The sequence below is a fragment of the Diceros bicornis genome, chromosome 14 (genome assembly GCF_020826845.1).
Source record: "Diceros bicornis minor isolate mBicDic1 chromosome 14, mDicBic1.mat.cur, whole genome shotgun sequence".
Lineage (NCBI taxonomy): Eukaryota > Metazoa > Chordata > Mammalia > Perissodactyla > Rhinocerotidae > Diceros > Diceros bicornis.
Window position 1 is genome coordinate 30,925,902 of NC_080753.1, and position 18,547 is coordinate 30,944,448.

An 18,547-nucleotide genomic window follows, 5' to 3' on the forward strand; every position below is an offset into this window, starting at 1 on the left:
GTGAAGGCTGGTCTTACGCCCCCCAGCTCCTGGGACAACGCTCTCAACCTTCTGATATGAAGTGGGCCAGACCCGCAGGGGCCCAGGGGCCCCGTTTCCACGGCCTCCAGCCCAGAAAGACACGCAGAGGTAGAAAGAGCCTGTGAGGGGAAAGCTGTGCTTCCTCGTTGATCTCAGAATTCCACTTCTGGGAATTTATCCTGAGGGGATAACTGGACAAGTGCTGGGGCATGTATGGACTAGGATGTTCAGTGCAGACTGTTTAGAATGGCAACAATTTAGAAAAACCTGAATGCCCCATCCTAGAGTTGCTTAAATAAATTACGGTACATCATACCATGGGACACTATGCAGCCCTAATAATGGCGTGTTGGCATGAAAAACACAGCTTAATGTATCTCCCAAGGACAGGATACAAAGCCCTAGGTGCAGTTCGATATCGTTTTATAAATGTTTATTTGTGTATATAAAAGGCTAGAAGGTCCACATCCAGAATATGAACATAAGTCACAGTGGTATTCCAGATAATTTTTTATTTAAGTTTTTCAAGTTTTCTCCATGGAGCATATATTATTTTCTAATCAGAAAAAGTAAGTATTTTGAAAAAATGAGTTGCATGGATTGGCCTAGCTGAGGCCTGGCCCCTGCCTTGGGGCACAGGTCAGGGGTGAGTCCAACATCTCGTTCCAGTGAAATCACAGTTAAATGAAAGCCAAGGGCAGGTCTGAAATCTGCCCCGGGAATGCGGTCTGCACGGGAGGGCCAGTGCCCACCCCCCTCCTGGAATTACATGTGTCTCAGAGACTCAAGGTCCAAGGCCCTTACAGACCATCACCCCCAGCTCCCCTCTGTACAGACTAGAACAGGCTGGCACTCTGTCTTGGTTACTGCTGATTCTCCAGTGACTAGAACAGTCCTGACACAAAGTAGGTACTCACTAAGTTTTTGTTGAATGACTTAATGAAGTCTGATGAAGGCTAAGAGATTGGCTCTCTGGAGCAAGGGGCAGGCAGACCCAAGAGATAGGCTTCCTCACAGCCAGTCAGCCTGAGAGGGCCCTCAGATCAGGAATCCCCACCCCAGGTACCCATTAAAATCACTGGGGAGCTTGAAAAAAATCCAGCCCTCAAACCCAGCCCTAGAAATGTTGACATTTCTAGGTTGGTCTGACATGGGACTTGGTTTTTTTTTTTTCTTTTGAGGAAGACTGGCCCTGAGCTAACATCTGCTGCCAATCCTCCTCTTTTTTGCTGAGGAAGATTGGCCCTGGGCTAACATCCGTGCCAATCTTCCTCTTCTTTATATAGGACGCTGCCACAGCATGGCTTGACAAGCAGTGCATCGTCCGTGCCTGGGATCCAAACCTGCAAACCCCGGGCTGCCGCAGCAGAGGGCGCACACTTAACCGCTATGCCACGAGCCCACCCCGGGGAGCTGGAATTTTTTTAAAGACCCCAGAGGGATTCCCAGGTGCAAACAGAGCACCTTAGAGGACATCCAGGCTGAAGGAAATACTCTGAGAAGGCAGGGCCTTGACAAAATCACCCAGCAAGTTAGTGACAAAGTGGGAGAGCCAGGCCCCTGGGGAACTGGGGCATCTTCCACATTCATGTCCACATTTCCTGGGTCCTGACCTCCAGTGCCCACCCTCTTGGGGAAGGCGGATCAGGCTGGAAGGTGGCCAGGGAACCCCCAAGGGGCCCCTTCGGACCCTACTCCCCATGATCACCCGGCCCTGGGTGATACAGGTCCAGAGGCCCTGAGAGCCCCCAGGTGGGGCTCCAAGGCCGTAGGTGGGCAGAGGCACCTGGACAAATGCTAGGAGGTCAGCTTCAAGACCCAGTTCACCTGCACTCCCAACTTACTCCCTGTGGTCTGGTGGCCGACCCTCTGGCCACTCAAGGGATCTTCGAGGGACTGGATGTGAGACTCTGAGGGGCCCACCCTGCACACTCACAGCCAGTTCCCCAGAGCTGCCGGCAGGAAGCCACATGAAATCCTCCACCTTTCGCTGGCCCTGATCAGTCGCTCCAGCCCTGGCCTCTCCTGCCTCCCACTCAGGGCGAGGGGCGAGGCAGTAGCCCTGGCCACGCATTCCTGCCAAGAACGGGCGTGGACCTGCTTTCCTTTCCCAGCCGAGGTCTCGACCTGCTCCAGGATCCACCCCCCAGACTCCTCCCGTCCTCCCAAACCAGAGTTAATGTACAATCTTCACTGGGAGCTCTAATGACCAAGGTGGCTCTAACTGGCCTCCTCCACTTCGCCCTGCAGAGCCCAGCCAGAATCTGAAGGCCACCCCAGACTCCCTCCTCCACCAGTGCCCCCTTCCCACCTCCCCACACCAGGTGAGCCAGCCCCTCTGCCCACCAATGCCGCCCCTGTCTTCACCAAATTCATTTCATCCAGCCCTTACCGGGCACCTCTTAGTCACCAAGCATGGGGCTAGCCTGGGAACTCAGTCAGATCGGCCTGCAGGGTTCACAGACTTGGGCACAACAGCCAGGGTGAAGACAAAAGGAGACCAGAGCGGAGAATGAAGTAGAGAAAGAATCACTTAGAGCAACACTTCTCACACTTTAAGGCACCAAATCTCCTGGGGATCAGCATGCACATTCTGATTCAGGAGGACAGGCAAGGGTCTGAGATTCTGTACTTCTAACAAGCTTCTGGGTGCTGCCTGTGCTGCTGGACCGAGAACTATACTTGGAGCAGCTATCTAAGCTTACAGTGCTCAGAAATCATTCTTCCATTGACTCTAAGTTCCCAGAAGATGGGACGCACAGCTCCCTTATCTGCCACCGCATCCCCAGTGCCCAGTACAGTGCCCGGGGACATGCTGAGTGGATGAATGGTGTAATTAATTAGTTAATCCTGGCAAAGTGCCCAGCGTTAGATGGCCCTACAGAGAAACCCCCAACTAATTGTAAATCAACACAGTTAACACCAGAGAGGAGTTTGTACAAAGCAGGGCAAAGCACAGAGGAAAAAGGGTTAATCCTGCCAGGCTGCGGGGTGGGGGGGCTGGATCTCTCAAAAGAGGCCACTTTGCACCAGGCCTTAAGAGGGTGGGTCAGATTTACCCAGGTGGAGACTGGCTGAAGGGCGGGGGCAAAGGTAAAGAGATGGTGAGCGGGGGGATAGGTTCCGGGAACTGGGAGGAGTGTGGTGCACCTGGAGCTTCGGAGGGTGTGAAGGGAGACGTGAAAAAAAAAAAACAGAAAATTAAGTTTGGGCGAGCACGCGCCGGTGCTAGAATGCCAGGCTGGCAGGGCAGGCGTCCGTCGGTGGAACGTGGGGAGCTGTTGGAGGTGTCTGCAGAGGGAACGGCCCCCGGGAGTAAAAGCCCTGGAGTACACAGGCTCTCAGAGGTCACCAGGTCCTGCCCCGGGGATCAGAGTGGACTGGAGGAAGCAGCTTCCTGGGGAAGAAAGGGCTAAGGCTGGAGGGAGCTGCGTCAGGAAGCAACAGAGGGAATCCCTTCTCTGCGAGGGGATGAGGCCTGTGTGGAGGCCAGAATAAGATGTCTCCTTGATTCTGACAGATCTCACAGGAGCTTAAAAACCACCCACTGTGTGCTCAGCCCTGAGCCAGGCACTAAGCAACAGAGAAGACAGTCATTTCCCAAAAGCCCCCAGTGCTGTTCAGATACTAGGAGGGGGCTTCCACCAACTGCCCCCATGTCCCTCATAGCCCCTACACTCTCTCCTCCTCCCTTCAGCATTATCAGAGGTGTTTACTGTGTACCTACTATGTGCAGGCCCTGGCCTCAAGCAGCAGCCCTGGCCAGAGGGGCAGCCAGGGCTCTGGTGATTGCTCTCTGGGGACGGCCAGCACAGATGCTGGCACAGATGCAGCTCCGCTCCCATACTCTGGGGAACTGAGCAAGAGAAGTCAAATCTAGTGTGGGAGAGGACAGGCGGCTGGGGCTTCCACGTCTGAAAGGGAGGAGAATGAGCTGCCTGGAGGTGCTAAGATAAGGAGAGCGGGGCCTGCTGCAATTCCCTGCTGGCAGAGCCCTCCCATCCCCACAGTCCTGCTGGACGCTCTCTCCAATAGACTGAAGCTAAACTTCCAACAACCCTGCAAGACACCAAGGAGCCAGGTGACCCCACCTCCCAGCCCGGTCCAGAGCCAGATCCGGGCTGAGGCGGACAGGGCTGTCCTCCAAAGGCCCCAGAGAGGAGGCACCTTGCCGCTGGCTGGTGTCCAGACGAGTAGGGTCAGCAGAGGAGGGTGGGTTTATCCTACAGGGCAGCTGGGTGTGGTGGCAGGATGAGACAACAACACAGGTCCCCAGACTGAAATGGGACAAAGGGAGCAGGCCCTGTCCTCAGGCCAGGCTGTAGAGGTGGAGAACCACTCTAATCCCCACCCCTCTCACCCCTCCACCCCCGAGACTCACCCAACTGCTCTTCTGAAGATAAACCCATTCTCTGCCTAATCCCTTTCCTGCCCTATGCCTGCTTCAGGCCTGGCCCTCTCCAGGGACTTGAATTTATTCCCTGCTTATCCAGCATAGACCCTGGGGGGTGGCAGCCAGAATTAATTAATGTTTGTAAAGTGCTCGAGAGATCCTGGGACTAGGGACCCAGGGGCGCCAGATGAGTTGCGCAGGAAATTGAGAGAGAGAGGCGGGGAGAAGGCAGGCAGAGGGCCAGAACCTGGGACGCCTGGAAGGGGAGGGCTGAGAAGACACTCCTACCGAAGGGCGGCAGGGCAGGAGAGAGCTATGAGAAAAAGGTGCGACCCCTCAAAGGTGCGACAGCCGCAGCTAGAGGACCCCCCACCCACAGCTCCGCCCCGCCCCCAGAGCCGGTCACGTCCAGGCCCGGATGCCGTGCCCCAACTCAGGCCCCAGCCACCCACCTGCACCCGCCCCGGGACCACCTGCAGAGGAAGTCTCGGCCTCTCCGCCGCCTCTGAAGAAAGGCGAGCGCGCAAGGCTGGAAGCTACGCGGAGCGGGGCGCCTCCTGCCAACTGTGGCAGGGCGCCCGACTCCAACCTGGGCAAACATTTCACTTCCTTTCTCTAAAAGAAGGAGGTGAGCCGTTCCCCCGCTCCTTGAAGCTGGGGACGTCCAGGTCCTCTGTCTAGGGGGGCCGACGGCAGGACGCAGGCAACTGGCACCAGGGCCCACGGCGCCTCCTCCCCGCCCACGCCCCCCTCGAACTCGGCTCACTTACCCTAAAGTGCTGATGAAGCCATTGACGGAGCCCTCGGCGTACAGGGAGACGATGTCCCCGATGTGGAGAAAGCTAGACATCTCGCTCATGGCTGCGGCCCTCCGGGGAGCCGGGGCGGTGGGGGTGCCCAAGCGCGCACGGCCAGGCTTGGTGCGGAGAACCGAGATGACCGTGGGGGCAGGAAGGGGCGCGTCCCCACCTCTGAGCAGGGCGCTCAGCGCGGCCGGGGCGGGCTAGCGGCACCCGAGCGGAAGGCGGCGCGGCTTGGCCCAGGAGCCGGTGGTGGCGTCCGGGTGAGGAGGTGCCCGCGGCTCCGCGCGCCCGCCGCCCGGCCCGGCCCGCGCGTACCTGCAGCGTAGAAGGAGCAGGAAGTCTGGGGCCGCCACACACACATGCAAATCCCGCCCGGGAGGCGGAGAAGCCACACCCCGCCCCCCCCCGCACCCCATCCGCGGCCCGCCCGCCGGCACCCATGTGCGCCGGCCCGCCCCCCGCGCGCTGCGCCCCTCGCGCGTCCCGGGCCAGGCCTCCCGGACGCCGAGCAAGCCGCCTGCCCTGCGCAACTCTAGGGAGTCCTGGGGCTCCGGCGGGCTCCCCGGGACGGAGCTCCAGCTCCAGCGAGTCCCCAAAGAGACCCGTGAAACCGCCATCGCTGGGAGGCCCAGCCCTCGGGGTTCTCCGGACTACCTACTCCTCGGCCCTTGGGTCGCTGAGAGCCCGGGCGGCGCCCGCGGAAGGGGGAGTCCAGCGCCCCCGCTACCTTGAGCCGCGCGCGGAGCACCCGGAGCGCCCTGGCGCGGCCGCCCTCCGGCTACCGCGCCGTCCCCGCGCCCAGCTGAGAGCCGTCTCATTCCTGCGCAGCGCAAATCGGGATTCATTTTTCTCAACGTGAAAAGCCTTTTCATTGCACAATAGAAAGTGCTCGGGCTTGGAGGGGAAATGAAGCAATGGGGTGGGTTTTGTTTTTTTCTCTCCGCATTCCTGTGTACAAAGAGATCCAACTTCCGAATCAGCTCAGCCGCTCCCTCTCCAGGAGCTGGCTCCAGAACTCTTGGCTCCTTCTGTCTTTCTTTTTAAAAAGGGAGGAGGCGGCAGGGGAGAAAGCCACCTTCGCTAGTTAATAGCGCACCCGAGGGCCAACAATGACAAGGCTAGTGCCGGCCCTCTGGGAGTGACGGGCTGCGGTGTCGCCGCCAGCCTCTTACTCACGAAGTCCTGCCCTCAGACTCCCGTCCCCAGCTCGCCTGCTTTCTGTTCTGTTCCCGAATGTTTGGGTGTTTGCTTCCTTGTCCTTTTATTTGAACTCCTGGGCTAGAGTGCCCACTGCCACCCTCATTCCATCACATTTACTCCCTTCCGAACCCCCCACCCCCACCCTGACTTCCTGGGAAGGGGGAGGCTTGTCCCTGGGAGAAAGGGAGGAGGGGAATCAGGAAGAAGAGAGACCTGGGGAGGGGTGAGGCAGCTAAGAGCAAAGAGACAGCTGCTGACCCCGGCGGAGGGAGAGAAGTGTCCCTGGGTGTGCGGCATTTTCACAGAGACCCCTAGAATGTGGGAAGGGAAGACACCTCTGGGATTGCTGAGTGCAGTGTTTTACAGTTTTTTCACCAGACTCGCAGTAACAAGTAAATTTTACATCAGACCAGTCCACACCTTCATCTATATATAAGTGAAACAATAGTTTCACAAAACAATACTTACCCTTATGACCTGTGATGCACTCTGATACGTTCTGTTCTATTTCAGTGTTTTGTTTTGTTCTTTTAATACTGATTATGACCCACTAAAATACTTTTTTTAGTGTAATATACCAAATGGATCGCAAACTGCAGTTTGAAAAACCTCATCCAGGCCTCTCTGCCAAAAAGAGATGACCAAAGCCCAGAAAGGGAGCACCAAACCTCAAGGTCACACAGCGGGTGCACGGCAACCGCAGCCAAAGCCCAGCCTCTGACACCCAGCCCAGTACTCTTCCACTGCCCAGCACTGCGCTGGAGCCGCAGCTGTCCATCGCCGGAGCCCCGCCGGGAAGGGCCAGCCCCTGGAACAGCTCACTTGCTCCCAGAAGTCAGGCCTCCAGTGACTTTCCCGTGGATACAAGGGAAACATATGCATTCATTCCGTAAGCATTTATTGAGGGCCTACTATGTGCCAGGCCTTGGCTGGGCACCAGGCTCTGATCAAGCCGCCAGCCTCAGCCCAGTTGCCTTTTCCCCTTCCCCAGAGAGCAAGGAGGAAGAGGGATGTGCTGGAAACACCCTCTCCAGTGGCAGCACTCAGGACTTGTGCCTTCCTTGCCCCAGCCACATCCAGGGGTCCATGTCCTTCCTCTCCTGAGATTCGAATAGATGGTCCCGTAACTCAGCCGAGGTCCCCCAGCCAGGAGGTGGAGGTCAGGCCTTCTGGCCCAAAGCATATGCTGCTGGTTCTCCCTCCATCCCCAGCCTGGGACTGTCTGAGCCTCTGTCCCTCCACCAACTAGGAGGACTCAGAGTGGGGAGCACAACTCCCATCTGAGGGAGAAGTCCTGGTAGGGACGCCACTGCCAGCCTCCTGCCACACACACTGCTGCTAGGTATTTTTCTGGAACATGACGCCCATGTTGTGTCCCCAGAGGAGCCACTCCTGGGCTCTGGGCCTTGGTTGCCTGCTTCAGCTAAATCAACCCCCCTGTAAGCTCTTTTGTGTATCTGGGTTCTGAGTTAGAATTTGTCTAAAGAAAGGTTCAGTTGGTTAAAAAAAAAATTTAAGAAACAGATGCTACAGCTCCGGGGAGTTCGCTCCGCTGCTCCCCTCTTGAACCCGCCCTGTATCTCCTCATCACCACAGAATGAAGTCTACACGCCTCAGCTCAGCACACCCAACCCCGGCTGTCCCACTCCTCCCCAGCCCTGCACCCTCAGCAGACGCAAAGGTTGCTCCTCAAGGAGGAGCCATGCTGTGGACTGCTCAAGAGCGTGGGCTCTGTCTCTCACAGGCCTGGGTCCGAGTCCCAGCCCCGCCACTGTCCAGTGACAGCTCTCTCCGCCTCTGTTCCCATCTGTTAGATAGGGAGGCCTCTGTTTCTTCATCTGTTAAATGGGGAGAGTTTAGTACCAACGTGTGAGGGAAGAGGGATAAAGCCAACAGCACAGCGTCCCCAGAGAGGAAGGACTGAGTGTCTTCATTCTTGTTTCCCCAGGCCTTCGTCCACTCCTGTCCCTGGACCTGGGCTTGTGCGGTTCCTTTCATACTGCTCCCTCTCTATATCCCACGGTCAGAATAAAGCCTCCTTCCCTAATGTACTGGAGCACCAATCTTGTAAGTATTGTCATGAAATACTTAGAGAAATAATAATATTAAATACAACTAAATATATTAAAAATAGAGTATGGGGCCGGCCCTGTGGCGCAGTGGTTGAATTCGCGCATTCCGCTTCTGCAGCCCACGGTTCGCAGTTTCAGATCCAGGGTGCAGACCTACTCACCGCTCATCGAGCCATGCTGAGGCAGCGTCCCACATAGAAGAGCTACAGCTCTACAACTATGATACACAACTGTGTACTGGGGCTTTGGGGAGAAAAAAGAAAAAGAGGAACACTGGCAACAGATGTTACCGCAGGGCCACTCTTCCTCAAAAAAAAAAAAAAATAGAGCGAGTGCCCTTTACCTTTCTTCCAGGTTTGGCAAATCTTAATTTTTGCAAAATTTGGTTCTAATGTACTTTTTTAAGAACTAAACCTTAAAAATTCAGTTGAAGTTCCTTACGCCCCCTGTCCCTACTACATTCCCCTCCCCATCCCTCCACAGATAAACACTCTCCTGATTCGAGTGGGAATCATTCACGCAGTTTTTATGCTTGTACCACATACAGATGTATCCATAAACAATGGATGATATCACTCTGCAGGGTTTTATATTTTATAGGAATTGCACCGCCCTGTGTGTATCCTTTGGTACACGGAGCGGCAGGGTGATAGTCCACTTCCTGACCGCATCACAATTTGTTTATCCATTTTGTTAGTGACTGTTAAAGCCCTAAGTCTTTGCTGTTACAACAGTGTGGCAGTAAACATTCTTGTTTCCTTGTATACACACATGAGTGTCTCTAGGGCAGCGTTGTTCAAACTATGGGGATTGAGACCTATCAATGGGTCATGAAATCAATTGAGTGGATGAAGATCAGCATTTTTAAAACTCGAAATTGATTAGAAAATATCTATGTGCATCACACGTCATCAGGGTAAGTATTAGGGTATCTGTTGTCGGTGTGTGGTGTGTGTATTCTGGATCCCAGCGGGTGCTTATTAAGGATACCTGTCCAAAAGTTTGAAAAACTCTAGAGCAAGAACTTAGAAAGTGGAATTGCTGGATCCAATGGAAGGTGCATTGTCAACTTCCTAGAATTGCCAAATTACTCTCCAAAGTAGCTGTTCTAACTCACCCTCTCACCAGCCACTAGGAGTGTGCCCACTGAACCACACCCTCACCAACACTTGCTACTGTCAGGCTTTTTAACATGGAATGTCTTGATCCCCCACTATCAGAGAACACATCGTGGGCCATCTTGAATTGTAATGCTCTCTCTCCTTTTTGGCCTCCCCTGGTAGACCATGAGCTCCTGGACAGAGAAGGCTGTGTCTGCTTCTCTTCATGTCTCCAGGCCAGGCTGGGCACATAGGAAGTGGTTAATAAATCCATGTGGAATTGAAGTATCAAGGAGAAAGAGGGTGGGGAAAGTGTATAAATTATACCAGGAGATAAAGAGAGACTGTGGGAGCCCCAGCTTGGGGTGTCAGGCTCTGGGTCCCCCAAGTGGGAGGCGAGGAGCTTCCAGGGATGCTCTAAGCAATCAGAAAGGAGAAGCGATGGGCCCCACCCCTCCTGAGTGGGCTGAGTGGGACGCTGTTAAGCTGGAGCCAAGTTCAGGCCCAGGAAGGAGGCCACCACCATCCCCATGGCAACTGGTCTGCCTGGTCCAGGCCCCAACCTCAATGGCTGGGTGTCTCCCAACACTCACCAGCCCCACCTCCCAAGGGAGCCTCTCCTAGAGGGAAAACAGGGAATGGGAAGCTCTGGTCAGAAATCCCAATTTCAGGATTCACAGGAAGCCACTGACGGCAGGGGCCTCTAGGAGGGGGAACTGAGGGGCAGGGGCTGGATGGCGGGAAATTACTTTTCGCCATATTTCTTTTTTAAACTTTTGGATTTAGGACTATGCGGAGGTATAACCTATAACCAAAATTAGATGAAAATAAAGATGTTCAAAGTCTCACCCCCAAGCTCCAAGCTCCAGCAGAAAGACCTTCAGGAAACCCACCTCCTCCACTCTCTATCCAACCTGGACCTGAGGAGGCGAGGAAAGAAGGATAGTGGTGCTCAGACCATCTCCCTGGACACAGAAGGGAACACTGTGTGTGTGTGTGTGTGTTGTCGGAGGATAAGACTGAATTGTGGTATAGGGAGGGGCTACCAGCTCTGAACCCTAGGCCTCCTCCACCACTATGTACCCCCTCCCCACCACCACAACAGCCTTCTGGAAACTTTCTCCCAGCTCTGCTGTATGACTTTGCACAGGCTACAGACCTCTCTGGGTCTCAGGTTCTTTCTTGTAAACAGAGTTGGCATCACCTTTCCAGATTTCACCCTTGGCTCTGACTGCTCTTTAACTCTTTCTAGCCCTCCCCAACTGTGATGGGGAGGGGTAGAAGCACACCCTCCCCCCCACGCTAGCTGTGCCTTCTCATGGTGTGGGGCGGATAACAGGGAGTTCTCAAGGGCTTCCTCTGGCCCTCACTCCTGATACGGCAGCAGGGCCAGGAGAGGCGGGGCGGAGCCGGGCCAGAAGGGCTGACTCAGTGCAGCAGCCACCGCCCGGTCACCCGCTGTGGGTGGGGTGCCAGCCCCGGCCCGCTGGGGTTCCCAGAGAATTCCTTCCCCATGCCATAAGCTGCCCTGGGCGGGCACCCCAGCCCACAGCAACCACTTAGCCACAGCCAGGGCTGCCTGCCCCAGGAGCCTCCCCTCACACGCACACACACTCTCACATGCACACACACTCTCATCCTCACACTCACACCCACTCAGACACTCGCCCTCTCGGGAAGCCTGCGAGGAGACAGAACTCGCCCTGTGTGCCCTCCCACGCCCCAGCCCTCAGTGCCACGTCTATTGATTTCAGACATTGCTGACCACCTACCGCATGCAGGGGACAGAGGAAACGGCCCGCAGGAACGAGGCCAGCTGACCCTCACACGTGCTCCTGAGCTGGAGAAGGAGGAGATCAATCTGCTGCTGGATTCCCACTGGTCACAGGAGAGCGTGATGCCCTCCCCTTCTAATTTTGGCCTCTTGAGCGAGCAGCCCCCTGGTTCTGGAGTCCTGAAACCAAGGGGCCTACTCCAGTCCTTCCTCTCCCTCTCCCCTGAGTGGTGGTGGGCAGGTAGGTGTGACCCCTCCCCAGGCACCTTTACAAACAGTGAAAAGCAGAAGTCCTGAGGCAGGCCCACTGAGTCCTGGCTCTGACCACTGGCCAGCTGTACAGAGAGGCTCTCTGGCCCAGGCTCTCTGGACCTCCGTGTTCTTGTGTGTGAAATATGAACACAGAGCTGTATTAGTAGGATCCTGGTAGGAAACTGGCAACACATCCCCAGTGGGTGATTAGAGACCTTAGTGAATGGATCGACTTGCAGAGGGGTGGGCAGGGGTGAGGGACCCAACGAGAGATGGCGCAGCATCCCAGAGCTAGCCACTGCAGAGAGCTGTTACCACCCCAGGCCTGAAAAGGAGCCGATGGAACAAACACCCGGACCTTGCTCCCTTCCTGCCCCCCAGTCTCTCACCAGGTCCTCGCATTGGCTCAGAAGGCAAGGGAGCCTGGGTAAGCCAGGCCGTAGAGGCCAGCCTCCCAGGACACAGAGCAAGCACAGCAGAGTGGACAGTGGATCTGGAGGGTGAATGGAGACTGTCTAACATAAGTGACTGCTTTGTAAAGCACTTAGCTCAGTCAGCAAATGTTCTCTGTGATTGTCTTTGTTTGCATAGTCCTCAGGGCTCTCAATAACGAGAAGTGCTTGTAGATCTAAAGAAATGGCAATCTAATGGTGGAATTTTGTTTTAGAGGATGACCAAGGAGGGGCCATTTACGAGGCAGATTTTCTTGAGATCTCCACAAATCAGGCCTCCAAGTTCCCTCCCCAATAATCAGTTATTGACTGCCCGTTACACCCGCTGGCTGGGAGGAGGAAGTACGGAGGGCTGGGCTGGGCTGCAAATCCCCCTGAGTCCTGAGTCGGAGTTGGGGAGTGGTGGAGGTTACAGTGGAGGCTGTCTGATTACAGTTCCCAGTCACTCTGTGAGGTCACCCCATCCCTGTTTCCAGGTCAGGACCTTGGCAGGAGCCTCCGAGAAGAAGGGAAACCCCTGGCAATTCTGTCTCTTTCCAGACTCAGGAAGGGGAAGCTGCCCAGGCCTCTGTTAGCGCGCCCAGGCCTCTACACCTCACTTGCCAAAAAAGGAGGCAGGTTAGGAGGAAGGTGGGGGACGTCAGCCCTGGGATCCTGCTGGGAAAGGGGACCAGCAGGAAAAACCTCCCTGGGGCAAGGGCCAGGCAGGAGCAGCCTTTGTCTGGTAGGGGACGAACAGCATGATGTCAAGTCCATCTGGGCTGGGCCCTGGCCTTCAGCCACACCCCACACCCACCTTGGCAGGACTGAGGCCTTGCAAGCCGGCCCCTGCCTGGGCTGCCTGGCCAAAGCTGGGAATGGCCAAAATATAGGGCTTCCCCCGCCAAACAGGACCTGCTCCTCTGCCAGGTTTGTCAGCCTCTGTTTCTGGATCACTCAGAAGGAAGAGGTCGTGAAGGGAGGGGTGTGCCATGCCCTTCCGAGGGGGCAGAGAGGGGTCACGGCCGAGGCGCTCTGGAGGGGAGAGGGAGAGAAAGGCCTGCTGTTTGCCCAGGAGCGGAGCAGACACTGGGGCCCTTGTCCTGGGGCAGTGGGGGAGGCTGCTGACCAGATGGAGAACAGCGGGGGGAGAGGAGGGATTCCTGGGCTGAGCAATCAGCATCTTCTCCCACATCCCCACCGGGCTCCTGGGCCAACCCCAAGAGGAAGAGAGGAGCCTCACCGAGGCGTGGCACAGCACAGCCCCCTCTCCCATTCAGACAGCAGAGCCTCTGGAAGCAGCCCCGGAACGCTCAGAAGCACCCCAAGGTGCTGAGCAAGGGGCTGCTTTCCTGAGGCCCAGATGCCGCAGAAACCCTCCTGGTCTGGGCCTTCAAAGCTAGGTGGGGGGCCAGCCTGGTGGTGTAGTGGTTAAGTGCACGCACTCCGCTTTGGCGGCCCGGGGTTCACAGGTTCCAATCTCGTGAGTGGACTGATGCACCGCTCATCAAGCCATGTTGTGGCAGTGTCCCACATGCAAAATAGAGGCAGATGGGCACAGATGTTAGCTCAGGGCCAATCTTCCTCACCAAAAAAAACAGAAAAAAAAAAGAGTTTTAGGGGTCGGCCCAGTGGCATAGTGGTTAAGTTTGGTTTCGGCGGCCCAGGGTTCACTGGTTCGGATCATGGGCGCAGACCTACTCACTACTCATCAAGCCAGGCTGAGGCGGTGTCCCATATAGAAGAGCTACAACTCTACAACTATGACACACAACAATGTGATGGGGCATTGGGGAGAAAAAAGAAAAAGAGGAAGATTGGCAACAGATCTGGTCTTACTCAAAAAAATAAGCTAGGTGGGTGGGCTTTCCTCTGGAAGGGGTGCTCCTGGTCTGCCATGAACAAACCCAGCCTCAGACCTTTGGGGCCAGCAGTCTGGTGAGGAGGACCCTTGACAAATATAGAGTCGGTGCTGTGTGCCCGACACTCCACGGGGCAGGAGGGGAGGGCTCCCCGCGCCCTGGTCACTGTGGCCCCAGCCCTTGCCCAGCCCCTGCCCCAGCAGGCCTTTGACAAACATGGGTTAGGACAGGCTGGACCTCACCAGCTCCTTCCTTTGGTTGGCCTGGCCATCATTCTACGCCCTCTTTCTAAATGTAGCCACTCCCAGGAGGGCCTCCAGCACCTCAGCCAGCCCTCAGTGTTTGTCCAGGGTTGGCCTGGCAGCAGGGAGGAAGGTTCCCGAGGGAAGTCGTTTGGGATGGGAGCCAGAAAGGGAAAGCTGATAGTAACCAACCATTGCCAACACCTGTTTCCACCCCTAGGTGGAGCTATGGCTACATTTGTGAGCTTAGTCTGGCCTCAGCCTGTCCCCATTTTACAGATGAGGAAACTGAGGCTCACAGAGCTGAGGGGATTGACAGCAATCAAACAGCTAATGGATCATTCCCATTCCACAGATGGGGAACGGAAACTCAGCTAGCTAACTGGCTGGTGAAGGTTGTACAGCTAGTAAGCCGTCCCCATTTTGCAGATAAGGAAAGCTCAGGGAGGTGAAGGGTCTTGCTTAATGTCACACGGCTAACAAGTGACAGAGGTGGGACTCAGACTCGGGCCTGCCTGACCCCAGAGCCTGCCAGCTTAATCTTCACTCTGCAGGAGGGTCCCAGACAGGGAGTCCGGGGTGGGGATCTTTGTTCACTCAGGAGTTATGCTCGGTAGAGGGCTGTTCCTTTGCCCTCACAGACCCTGCCCCAAACTCCTCCTCAGTGGTGGCTGGGAGGAGCCTCCCTCCACCCTAAGCCAGGTGGGCCTCTGGGTTCCCTCTGGGTACCACAGTCTGTGGGCCCCATACAGGCTGCACCTGCCCTGATTCCAGCAGACTCCAGCGCCAATCACCATGGTTCATTCCCTCTCCTTTCGTCTCAACAGACAAAATGCACAGCAGGAGGAAAAGAGGTTAGACAGCAGGGAGGACTTCCAGGTCGTCAGGGATGGAAGATTCGGCAACTGGGTGACAGAGGTTGTGGAGTTCTTTAAAAGAGGAGTATACCAGGCTGCCTGACTAAAACTCCCAATTCAAGGGTTCCAGACTAACTCAACTTCGTGTGGCTTCTCCAGCTCCCTCCCCTGGGGGCCTGAGTGCACAGAGCTGGAAGGTTGCCTCCAGAACCTGTTCAGACCTCCAGCTAGGACCACACCCCACAGCTCACACTGTTCCCATCCATAGCCAGTAAGAATTAGCTTTTACTAAACCTTATAGTCCCCTTATGTCTCTACCAACTCATTTAATCTTCAAATGGCCCAATGAAAGGGGGACTGTTATTATGTCCACTTGACAGATGAGGAAACCAAGGTCCAAGGCCTTTTCCAGGACTCTCCGTCGTCTTCCCATGTCTGTTCCTCCTTCAAAGCTCAGCTTAAATGTCCCCCTGCCCAAGAGGACATGCCAGGACCTCTGCTCTCTGTGGGGCAGTCGATACACAGGGACCCCCACAGGATCTCCAGGCCGACCTGCCACTTCCTATCTCTTCACGTTGAACAAACGACTTCCCCAAACTTCAGTTTCCTTATCTGTCAGATGGGGATAATGAAGTACCAACCGTAGAGGATCGTGGCGAGTATTCAACGAGATAACAGATATCTCTGTGTACCCTCCCCACACCAGTCAGCAGTTCCAGTATTGACTCAAACCTCAGCCACGTCCAAGGGCCCAGCGTCCCACAGCTCTGAGCTCCAGTGATGGACTGTCCTGTCTTCATCTGGCTCCAGCCGTGCTCAGCCCCCACACTGGGGGACGGGAGGCCGGGCCTTGGAGACATGGGGTGCCAGGGGCTGAGGGCAGGGCCTGGCTGAGGACCAACGTGGGCACAGTGGTGAGCACCCGGGACACCCTGGTCCTGGCCAAACAGGAGGGACCAGGGTAGAGATGCCACCCAGCGGCTCATCCGTCAGGTGTGTGGTGGTCACTGCCATCAGGGTACGCCGAACACTTCCTGGGGGAAGGGTGGGCAGCCTGCCCCAGCATCCCCATTGCATTCTCAGAGCCCAGGGAGCCATCTCCGGGCCCTGGGTCCAGTCCAGGAGGCGTTCAGTCTGGGAGACAGGGTGGGAAGGGGACTAAGAAGGATCAGGAAAGGTTTGGGGCCAGTGTTCCGATTACTATTGCTGCATAAGAAATTATTCAAAACTCAGTGGTGTGAAACAACAGCCATTGCATTTTGATTAAAGGTTTGTGGGTCAGGAATTGGGGAAGGGCCTGGCTGGGTGGCTCTCACTTGGGGTCTCAAGTGACTGCTGTCAGATGTCGCCGGGCTGGAGTCACCTGAAAGGCTAACTGGGCGGGCCGTGCAGGATGGCTCCCTCCGACGGCTGGCGGGTGGCGCTGGGGCTGTGGATGAGACCGGCTCCACGCGGCCTCCCCGACTGGGCAATCTCGGGGTAGTCGGGCTTCTTACACAGGGCCGGCTCGGCCCAGAGCGTGTCCGAAGAGAAGCGGGCAGAACCTGTGTGGCCTTTTATAACTTAGCTTCTGCGGCCACACAGCATCACTTCCCCTGTGCTTCACCGATGGAAGCGGCCACGGATTCAAGGGGAGAGGACACAGATCCCACCTCTCCCTGGGAAGGGTGCCAAAGGGCGTTGGGGCCATGTTTTAAAACTGTCATAGGTTGGGGGCCGAGCTGGTGGCGTAGTTGTTAAGTTTGTGCACTCCGTTTTGGCGGCCCAGGGTTTGCAGGTTCAAATCCCGGGCGCAGACCAAGGCATCACTCATCAAGCCATCCTATGGCAGGCATCCCACATAAAATAGAGGAAGATGGGCACAGGTGTTAGTTCAGGGACAATCTTCCTCACACACACAAAACAACTGTCACAGGTAACATCTCAGAACAGATCTCTCTCCCTGTGCTGACTGGGACCTCACAGGTTACAGGCCCTGGGGGACACCCAGATACCTTAAGCCAGCACCCACCCTACATATTCAAAGACTGGGGCCCTGAGAGTACAGAGCTTGGCCCTCAACACCAGCCCCATCCTGCCTGTCCGTGACGGTAAAGGCCAAGGAGTCCTCAGGCCCTAAGGCCCAGGGCAGGTCAGCAACCTGGGTAGGTATGTCGGGGGCACGAGTGCCCAAAGGGTATTTAAGTGTGCGCGTGTGTGTACAAGCACTTGCATGTGTGGATGGGAGTGGGAGGGTTACTCTACCCACTAGAAGATGTGCTCCTTTGCTTAGCTCTCACCTCAAGGAAGCGAGTCGCATAAATTCCTAGGGCCAGAGCCTCCAGGCAGAGGGACGAGCAAGTGCAAAAGCCCTGAGGCAGGAGTAGGCTGAGTGTGTGCAAGGAACAGCAAAGAGGCCAGCACAGAGAGCAAGAAGGAGGGCCTCAGGAGAAGGGGTTAGAGACAGACAGCGAACCAGATGGCAAGGGCCTTGTCAGAAGATTGTTACTGAGCTAACATCTATGCCAATCTGCCTCTATTTTTTGTATGTGGGACGCCACCACAGCATGGCTTGATGAGTGGTGTGTAGGTCCACATCTGGGATTCAGACCTGTGAACCCTGGGCTGCCGAAGCAAAGTGCATGAACTTAACCACTATGCCACCAGGCCAGCCCCGGATTTTGGCTCTAGAGCAAGAGGGAGCCAGTACAGGGCTTTGCACAGAGGATTTATGTTTAAAATAACAGTAGCTCATGTTACCTAGGGCTTAATATGTATCAGCCGCTTTTCTGAACATGAACATGTGTTAATCCCTTTAATCCTCCCAATAACCTTTAATCAAGATGAGGAATCCAACCCTAGAGAGGTCTAGGGGATGCTAGTAGCAGCCCGCCCCGTCGACACAAGTTGTGACAAACCAAAAATGTCTCCAGACAGACAGAATTGCCCCTGTTGAGAACCACTGCTAAGTGTCCTCCTCCACCCCATCTGCCACTGTCCCAGCTCAGGCCCAGCTCAGGCCCTGTGACAACTGTGACGGCCTCCTAATTGGCCCCCTCCTTTTCCCCTCCATCCTCCACTGTACATCTTCCCATGCCACCCTCCCAGCTCTACAGCCCTCTATGGCTCCCACTGCCCATGGAGGGTAGTGGATAGTGGAGGATAGATGCAGCCACTCAGGTTAGCATACATGGCCCTGTGCAACCTGGCCCCACCCACCTCTCCAGCTCTACCCTCAAGCCTCTTCCTCCTGCCTGCCCTCCCCTGCTCAGTTGGTCCAGCATCCTGTGTGGAGCCTGCTCTGTGCCAGTCACCACACTGGACGCTGCAGACATGGAGACAAAGCCCCCAGGCCCGTCTTCAGGGTGTGTCCGTCCCGGGTAGGGGAGAGCAGGTAACCACGCAGATCCCATTAGTCCCGTAGCCTGGGAGCTGTGAGGACTCCAGGAGAAGGGGAGGTGCCCACACTGAGCTGTAGAGGCTGGGCAGGGGCTATCGAGGGGGGGCCGGGAAGACCTGGCGGTGGTGGGGCAGAAGCTTTGAGAGGATTTGGCATCTGTG

The 18,547-nt window shown here is 56.0% G+C and overlaps 2 protein-coding genes across 2 annotated transcripts in view; one reads left to right on the top strand and one right to left on the bottom strand.

The window, feature by feature from the left end:
- The window catches only part of ITPR3 (inositol 1,4,5-trisphosphate receptor type 3), a 66,275-nt gene extending 60,798 nt beyond the window's left edge, over positions 1-5,477 (bottom strand). Inside the window, exon 1 of the mRNA XM_058554589.1 lies at positions 5,185-5,477. Within this exon, the coding sequence (XP_058410572.1) occupies positions 5,185-5,273 (89 nt within the window). The 5' untranslated portion in view covers positions 5,274-5,477. The remainder of the gene's footprint in view (positions 1-5,184) is intronic.
- A 179-nt stretch (positions 5,478-5,656) lies between these two features.
- Positions 5,657-12,401, top strand: LOC131414263 (uncharacterized). The gene is made up of 4 exons (XM_058555479.1): positions 5,657-6,072; positions 7,070-7,306; positions 8,366-8,484; positions 11,344-12,401. The coding sequence occupies exons 1-4, from the start codon at positions 5,657-5,659 to the stop codon at positions 11,658-11,660; spliced, it is 1,089 nt and encodes a 362-aa protein (XP_058411462.1). The 3' UTR covers positions 11,661-12,401.
- The last annotated feature ends 6,146 nt before the right edge of the window (positions 12,402-18,547 follow it).